This window comes from Podarcis filfolensis (genome assembly GCF_964270895.1).
Source record: "Podarcis filfolensis genome assembly, chromosome: 18".
Taxonomy (NCBI): domain Eukaryota; kingdom Metazoa; phylum Chordata; class Lepidosauria; order Squamata; family Lacertidae; genus Podarcis; species Podarcis filfolensis.
Genome location: NC_139622.1, coordinates 2,138,085 through 2,146,691, shown reverse-complemented (window position 1 = coordinate 2,146,691; position 8,607 = coordinate 2,138,085). Strand labels below are relative to the sequence as shown.

The 8,607-nt window shown below is 51.8% G+C and overlaps 1 protein-coding gene across 3 annotated transcripts; it reads left to right on the top strand.

The window, feature by feature from the left end:
• Window positions 1-1,349: 1,349 nt before the first annotated feature.
• On the top strand, window positions 1,350-7,521 carry LOC310753506 (uncharacterized protein). 3 transcript variants are annotated; one of them, XM_083594880.1, is made up of 6 exons: window positions 1,350-1,504; window positions 2,063-2,155; window positions 2,431-2,583; window positions 3,822-3,917; window positions 4,770-5,184; window positions 7,108-7,219. In XM_083594880.1, the coding sequence occupies exons 1-6, from the start codon at window positions 1,490-1,492 to the stop codon at window positions 7,110-7,112; spliced, it is 777 nt and encodes a 258-aa protein (XP_083451006.1). In that variant the 5' UTR covers window positions 1,350-1,489; the 3' UTR covers window positions 7,113-7,219. The 3 variants fall into 3 exon arrangements, 2 of the variants coding, with proteins under 2 accessions (XP_083451006.1, XP_083451007.1); XR_014543361.1 differs by having other exon boundaries at window positions 1,351-1,504; window positions 2,434-2,583; window positions 4,770-6,706; window positions 7,103-7,228; XM_083594881.1 differs by lacking the exon at window positions 4,770-5,184 and having other exon boundaries at window positions 7,103-7,521.
• Window positions 7,522-8,607: the final 1,086 nt, after the last annotated feature.

The following is an 8,607-nucleotide window of genomic DNA, read 5'->3' as shown; positions in this document are numbered from 1 at the left end:
AGAGAGGGGAGCGGGGAGCTCCGCCGCCCGCGGGAGTGGCACTCCGCCTGCGCCAATCCGGGAGAGGCATTGTGGAAAGGAGGCGGGGAGAGAGGAACGGGGGAAGGCAATAGGTCGCGAAAGGCGGCGGCGGAAAGCGGGGCAGGGCGGGGCTTAGTGGGGTGGTCACGCCCAGTGGGCGGGGCAAGGCGAAGCTGGGAGGAGCCTCTAGTTTTACTTCTTTTATTATTACAGTAGTACGAATATTACGGTAATTAGTAATGAAGTATTAATTGGGGGGGAAGGGGATGTATTAAATTATATTATATTATATTATATTATATTATATTATATTATATTATATTGTATTGTATTGTATTGTATTGTATTGTATTGTATTGTATTGTATTGTATTGTATTGTATTCCAAGCACTGAATTACTGTACTATAGGATACTTCATTTATTTATGTGTTTATATTTTATGAAGATATGCATTTTAACAGTTTTGCACATTGATTCTTATATTAACAATGCACTTAAAATGACTACGCACAAAAATGAATAAGTGATTGCAATGTACACACAGTTAAGCAGTATAAATATGTGCGAACAATGTTCTTAAAAACAATTGTTAACAATGCCTAATATCTTTCTTATTGTGATTAGTGTTACCTTTATTGCTACTAATACCAGTGGCTTACAAGATCAAGCCCTATTCTGGGGTCTGGAAACCAAGCCTTATGAGGAATGGTTGAGGGAGCTGGCTTTGTTTAGCCTGGAGAAGAGGAAACTGAGAGCAGACAGGAGAGCCATCTTCCAATATCTCGAAGGCTGTCACATGGAAGAGGGAACAAGCTTGTTTTCTCCTGTTCTGGAGGGTAGGACTTGAACCCATGACTTCAAGTTACCGGAAAGGAGATTCCAACCAAACATCAGGAAGAACTTTCTGACAGTGAGAGCTGTTTGAGAGTGGAGAATGGACTAGCTAGGAAGGTGGCGGCCTCTCCTTCCTTGGAGCTTTTTAAGCAGAGGTTGGATGGCCATCTGTTATGAATGAACTAGCTGAGATTCCTCATTGCAGGGGGTTGGGCTAGATGACCCTTGGGTCCCTTCCAACACTATGATTCTATAAGTACCAGTGATAAGACAATCCACAAAAGGAAAAGGGGCTGGAATGGAGGAGGGAGGGGAAAGAAAACTCCTGGCACTCATTCTTTCTTGCTACAGAACTGAAAGAGTTCCCTGCTTTTCTTCTTCTTTTTCTCTGGGGTGCTGTGTTAAGCGCTCACCCTAAGGGGAAATAGGTCTCCCCCCTTAGAGGAAATGGACTGGTCGGAACCTGTCTATGACATTGGCTCAGAATCCCAGCCTCACTGTGCAGTTGAGTGCCCCCCCCCCCAGCCTTGGGTCAGCAGCCTGTGAGTGGCGAGGTTGGGCTGGGACAGAATCGGAAAATCTGGGGACAGCGAGAAAATCTGGGGACAGCGAGGGAGCAAAACCTGAAGATCAATGGCTGGGAAACTGGTGAGGGGACCAGTCTCTATTCCTAATGGGAAGTTGCTAAGGGTGTTTTGAGTCCTTATTTTATTCTCTTGTTTCAGTTATGGGTGCCTTGAGTTTAAATGTTTTAATGTGCTCCAGAAATGCTCATCTTTTGCATTTTAATGTTTGTGTTACTTGTTTTTATATTTGGGAATGAGCTGCTTATGACTCTTGAAGTACTAAATGTATAATAATAATTCTCTTTCTCCCTCTGCTACGATCATTCTTTCTTGAAACCCCCTTGTTCCACGTGGCTTAGATCCCATTAGCTTCCACCCACCGTAGACCCATTCAAAGTCATGGGCTGGAGTTATTCCTTCTCATTCATTTCAATGGGCCTACTCTGAGCATGGCTGGTGTCAGATACAAGCCAGAGCCCCAGGATTACATTCCTGGAAGGGCTTTTGCCTCTGCCTCTTCCTCATGTTGACACCCTCCCTCTTGTCAGCCTCCTACTGTAGCTTCCTTGGGGCAGAGACCTGCTTGTGTGGCAGATGCCACGCATTCTCTCCCCTCATCCTTCTCCCTCTTCCTCCACAGTTCCCCGAAACAGACATTGGGGATTCCGAGGATGTGTGCAGGAGGAGCCCCCTGAGCTTAGAAACCCTGGGGGGCTCTGAAGACATCAAAGAGGTACGTGGCAGAGAGAGGAGGGCCACCTTCTGGACCGGTCGCGAGCAAGGGGGCAGGCAGGCAGGGGGCTGCTGGGGGCAGGCTGTGCTTGCTGCCCCACTCGTCCTGATGGACCAGCCCCCATGGCGCCAGGGCTGGAGGGCTTCCCTGGCAAGCAAACAATGTGGGCAGGAGAGTTTGGCTTCTGGGTTCCTGCCTGTCTCATTCTGGGCTGCTCTCTTTTTCTTCACTTCCCCCCACCCCACCCACCACCTCGGGGGTCCTGTCTCTGCCAGCAGTCGGCATCTGAGGGCCAAGAACCTCGTGACAAAGCAGCTAGCAAGGAGGAAGAGCCCAAGGAAGACCCAGGCAGCCCCCTGGAGGGAGAAGGCGAGGGCAAGAAGGAGGCCCCCAGACCACAGGGCACAGATTTGCTGGATTTTCGATGGGTAGGTGGCAGTGGCCCAAGGAGCAATTGGCAGAAGGGGAGGGGGGCATATCAAGCGCAGAACTGTTGCAACAAGGTCCTCACACTCCCCACGCGGGGAGGAAGGAGAACCCAGAACATGGTGTGCAAGCCCTTATGTAGACTTTTGAAATTGCCCACCCTGTAGCCCAAGACCCCCCCCCCAAGGACATACATCACAGAAGGAGGCGGTCTCCAGCAGACACCCTGTCTGTCAGGATACCTGTTAATGGTCACTGATTGCATTGCCTGGGCAGCCTGGCCATTCTTTGGTAATGGCAACAACAACAATCTTTATTACGGTCCAGAGACCCAACAAATTGTTACAAAGCAATACACAATTCATACAGCCTACCTCCAGATTAAACAAGCATTTTGTTCAGAATACAGGGATCATTGGTTCTTGCAACCACCGATAAAAACTTTGCCACTGCTAATGTTCTAGCATTTGTCCTGTCTTCCAATAGGAACCTGACATAGTGAGCCTCTGATTTTCCTGGGAAAGGTACCAGCAAGGGTAGTATCAGTTCTCCCTGGCTTGCTCATATTTTGCACAGTGCAACAAAATATGTTTTATGGAATCGATGTCTTGAGCACACAAGCAAAGTCTATCCTGGTAGGGAACTCCTCTCAACCTGCCATCTAACACTGCAGAAGGAAAGACGTTTAGTCTGGCTTTGGTGAAAAGCCTTTGATAGTTTGGTACTGTCAGGTTTTTAATGTAAGATGTTAACTTAAAGACATGTAATGGCAAATACTCAGTTCCTGAATCCAGATCACAGGCTCACCCTTTGTTGTTGTTTAGTCGTTTAGTCGTGTCCGCCTCTTCGTGACCCCCTGGACCAGAGCACGCCAGGCACTTCTGTCTTCCACTGCCTCCCGCAGTTTGGTCAAACTCATGCTAGTAGCTTCGAGAACACAGGCTCACCCTATTCATGCACAAATATGCCCTTAAGACAGGATTTGTGAGCAAAAAGACAATGGGGAGGCTTTCTCATTTCCTTCTTCACTGCAGAGGAATATCTGAGGTCCCTGAGAGCGTCAAAATGGTTTCAGAATTGCTCTCCTCTACTATTTCAGACACGTGGTTTATATACTTATGTTTGTGTTTGCCTTGTACATTTATGGACAGGTATTTTATATTTGAGACCTTAGCATTCTTATATCACTGTTCTTCAAACTTCTTCATATTGCTATTTTTGTTTGGAATTTGTCCCACAGCTGCAGGAAAAGGAAGAAAAGGGGTTACTGCAAGAGCAGCTGTGGCCCCCACCTGACAACAACAAAGAAGACCCCCCGGAGCCCAGAGTCAAAGAGGTCAGAAGCACGTAGTAATTGAGTCCTAGGAACTGCCTGCCACCAGAACTGGTGAGATGGCAGGATTGGGTGGCCCTAAGTTGGAGTGGGCGGCCCTTGAACACAACTCCCAAAAAAGGGTGCGCAAATTTCTATGGAACGGGACTGGGAAGATGTGGCCCTCCAGATGTTGCTGGACTGAACTGCAACTCCCGTAGTCACTGCATGCTCGCTGGGAGTTGTAGTTTTTCAACATCTGGATGGCCAAAGGGATAGATTTAGGAACAAGGGCTGAAATTTGAATAGCAACACAACCCACCACTCCACAGTAGAGGGGCTGAGAACCAGGATAGTACAGGGTTGCTACTCACAAGGTCAAACAATGGAGCATGATTTCACTTCTTGCTTGGCAGTGATGGTTTCCACCCACCCATCCATTAATGCAGAGACACGGGTGCGCATGCCCCAGTCTCCAGGGGTTCCAGGCAAGATATGCTTTTCAACGTCCTGAAATATCACCAGCTAAACACCGCAATGTCCCCCTGTACCTTGATGTCTGAAATAAAGTTGCAGCTGTGTAGAGCCCTTGGCTGGTTTCCCCCAGGCTGGGATTTTTGCATAGCACACGAACACACAGCTCATGATTTGCAATATATTGCCAGGTCAGAAATCATGAAACCTCAGGAAAAGCAGGGCGTTCCATTCTAGAACTGCTTCTGTAAATCTGGGAGTGTCCTGGGAAAATAGGGACTCTTGGAGGGTCTCAGTTCACCCAAACCAACCCTGCAATCCTACAGATCTAACACTCCAGCGTGATTCAGTTTCACTTCATTAGATTGCAGCCTTGTTTTCTTTCTTCTCTGAAAATTAAAGGTCCTTCCTTATGACAATGCTAAGCCAGACCAACCTGAAAGGGCCACGGCGGATCACGAGGCTTACTACCTGGCCGATGACGAGGAAACGCTCCTGGGCGACTCCTGCGCCTCCACAGGCTACTTCCCCTGCTACCGGACCTACGAGGAGTTCCCCCGCTACCAGCCCCCCGGGGACAGAGAGAGTGGGGCCCCCCGAGCGGGCAGGAAGAAGATCCCCCCCACCAAGGGGCAGGGAGCCCCCCACAGCCCCCCATCGCCCCTGCCAGCGGCCAGTGTGAGCAGGAAATGCCCTCAAAAGAGGAAAAACCGAGGGGCCCCGGAGAAGGAGCAGGCCACAGAAGGGGGGCTGAAGGCGCGGCTGCAAGACCAGCGCTCCCTGCCCCCCAGCCCAGAGCAGGCGGGGCGCGATGTGAGTTCAAATTCTGGACGGTGCCCAGCAAGCATACCCTCCCAAATTTAATCCAGTGGAAATAGGGACGTATGATTCAATAATAATAATTTTATTATTATACCCTGTACATCTAAGTGGGTTGCCCCAGCCACTCTAGACAGCTTCCAGCATATATAAAGAGCATTGAAAAACTTCCCTCTGCAGGGCTGCCTTCAGATGTCCTCAAAAGGTTGTAAAGTTACTTATCTCCTTTGCTTGGGGTTCACATGACTCCATGCATTTCCCCGATGAAAACAGGACGTCCTAATTCCCAAAGCGGGACATTCTGGGATCACATAGAAAAGTGGGGCGGCTTCTGTAAATCTGGGTCTGTCCCTGGGAAAAAGGGGCGCTGGGAGAGTCTGCAGCAGGGCTTGTGGCGCAGCGGTCGAGTGCCGTGGCTTTGCATGGGACGAGTTCCAAGGTCGCCCCCAGGTGTGCAGGTGCCTTGTGGGGGCAGCTGTTAGTTCGCCACACCTGAGCTATGTGGATCCTCAGAGATCTCCTGCTCCCTGCAGAGCAGCTCCTTCCAGAGCCCTGGGGTCAGGCGCAGGCGAGCAAGGCTCTGTTGTCAGTGAAACTGACTCTTCACTCAGGAAAATAAATGGACAACTCGGCCTAGTGGTCTCAGCAAGCCTTAACAGCAGGTCTTGCCCCTCTGGAGCCATTGCCAGGACTGAAGGTCCCTGCCTTCCAACTCTCTAAGGCTTCTCCTCTCCCAGATGTTTCCCTAGCAATCTCAAAGTGTGTCTGCGCACAGTCCATCCCCTTCCATTTCTCTGTGCATCCTCAGAGACCCAGGGCAGGGGAGCTTGGGGCAGCCGGAAAGGGAGACTCTTCTGCATTGCTCCCTGTCTCAGGCTCTCCCTGCTCACTAAACCCTGCTGCCCCGTCAGCGTCCGGCTCCTCCTCTCATTCCTCTGACCTCTCCTCCTCCGTGTCCCACCACCAGTCCCCTGGCTCTGGGCCTGCCTCCTCGGGGGTCTCCCTCGGGGAGGGGCTCCCCAGCTGGAGCCTCCCACCAGCCCTCTTGGCTCTCTCAAAATCGGACAGGTGCCCACTGCTCTGCGCTGGCTGGCGAGGTCACAGCTGATACAGGGAGGGGAAGCCCCTGCAACCATCCACATTAAGGAGGCTCTGCAGTTCTGCAGCATCCAGCCCTGCCTGTGGGCAGCCCAGCCATAGGCCCTCCTGACCTCAAGCCAGGAATCGTAATAATTGATTATGTAGAGGCCGCCCATCTGAGTGGGTGGCTCCCAACACATATGAAAACATAAAAAATGCCAAACATGTCTTCTGAAAGTCAGATAGATGTTTATTTCCTTGACATCTGACGGGCTGGGTGCCACTACCGAGAAGGCTCTGAGCCTGGTTCCCTGTAACCTCACTTCTCGCAGGGAGGGAACCAGCAGAAGACCCTCGGAGCTGGACCTCAGTGGCTGGGCTGAACGATGGGGAGATGCTGCTTCGGGTATACAGGGCCGAGGCCGTTTAGGGCTTTAAAGGTCAGCACCAGGCCTTTGAATTGTGCTCGGAAACGTACTGGAAGCCAGCGTAGGTCTTTCAGGACCGATGTTATGTGGTCCCAGTCACTAGTCTAGTTGCCGCATTCAAGGTTAGTTGTTTGCAAGTCACCTTCCATTGCAGTAGTCCAAGCGGGAAGTAACCAGGGCATGGACCTCTGGCGAGACAGGGAGCAGGCAGGGAGGGTCTCAGATGGAGCAAGTAGCCCTGGACACAGAATTGACCTGCGCCTCCATGGACAGCTGAGAGTCCAAAAGGACCCCCAGGCTGTGCACCTGCTCCTTTGGGGGCACAGTTACCCTACTCAGGACCATCTGACTAGTAACCAGTTTCCCAAAACCCTTGGGCTGGAGCTAACTTGTTTGCTTTTCTCGCAGGTCAGGCTAGAGACGCAAGGAGGAAGAACAAGTCCCCAGCAGTGCCCTTCTGCTGGGAGTCGCCCCTCAGTCAAGGAGAGTCACAGCACCCCCTCAGAGCCCCGCACGACCCCCTCACGCCTCAGCCTCCAATTCCTGGTCTCCTGGGTCCGGAAGATCTTCAGGAAAGCGCCGTCGCCGCAGCCTCCACCACAACCCAGTACCAGCAGCGGGGCGCAAGTGGGGAGGCCGCTGGCCAGGCGGCTGGGGCGGTGGATTGCCCAGTACCGCGGTCGCATCCACCCCCAGTCGATGTGACTCTGGCGCACCCCGCTTTGGAGAGGATTCAGACCTTGGGGGCCCGGTTGGGGTGTCTTGCAGGGTATTTTGCAGAAGCCAACCATTTCCATTAAAATTCCCGCTTTCTTCTTGGCTCACAACACAGAACCAAAACATGAGAGTCATTTCACATCGCCACATGGGCATCACGGGTGGTTGGAGCATTGGCTGGGATGACCCTACGATTGTAACCCTTTTTATACTTCCAGTGTACAGACTTGGCCTCCCCCCCCCCTTTGGGGAGGTACCATGGGGAGCAATTTAGGATTTTCACGGCACGGGAGGAGGGTGGTGCTCAAGGAGCCAGCCAGCAATAAACCGCGCAGAGTAAGTGAAGTGTTTATTGGAAGAAACGGCTTCCTCAAGGGTGCCATGTCCAATGGGCCCAGCAATTCTTCTCGGCTGATCTTGCCCCAAGGAGGCAGAGACTAAAGGTGGCCCCTTCCCACAGCTGCCCATTGTCTCCTTCTCCCATGGGGCCTTCCCAAGCAACCTGAGACTCTGCCGGTGCCTCTGCCTCTCCCTCTTCATACCTCTTCTAGTGCTGGGAGACCAGGGGAGAGGGGCAACATCCTGGCTCCTTCACCAGCCTGACTCACCTGTGCCTCTTGGCATCTCTCCCTTCAAGGCTGAAACACACCCTTGCTCTCCCTCCTCCACCGCTGGAGGCAGCAAGCTCCTAAATACCCGTTGCTGGGATCGCAGGTGGAGAGCCTTGCCGATTTGTAAGGCAAGGCCAGGATGCTGGGCCAGTGTTTGCTTGTCCTGATCCATCAGGGATCTACTTAGGCCGTTGTGTACATAGTGCTACTGTTGAGTGAACAACCCTTTCGGGGGGAGTGTCACCTTGCAGCCAGTTGGGATGCACCTGGAAGCTTCTGGGAAGCAACTTTTGGCTCTCCGTAAGCGAGACCTAGCTGAGTAGTGGAACATTTGCTACGTATGCAGAAGGCCACCGGTTCAATCTCCAGGGGAGACGGAGGAAAGAGCCGTAGCCAAAACTCAAGGCAGCTTTTGACAGCAACTACAAAGCTAGACAAAACAAGGATTTTAGGTTGTGTGTGTGTGTGCACGCTCACACGACAACTTTACATAGCCCAATGGGTGGAGTGCCTGCACCACATAATGATGTGGTGGTAGGGGAGGGGTGGTACCTCTGTGGGGGGTCATGTTGTGCTCCTTCTGGG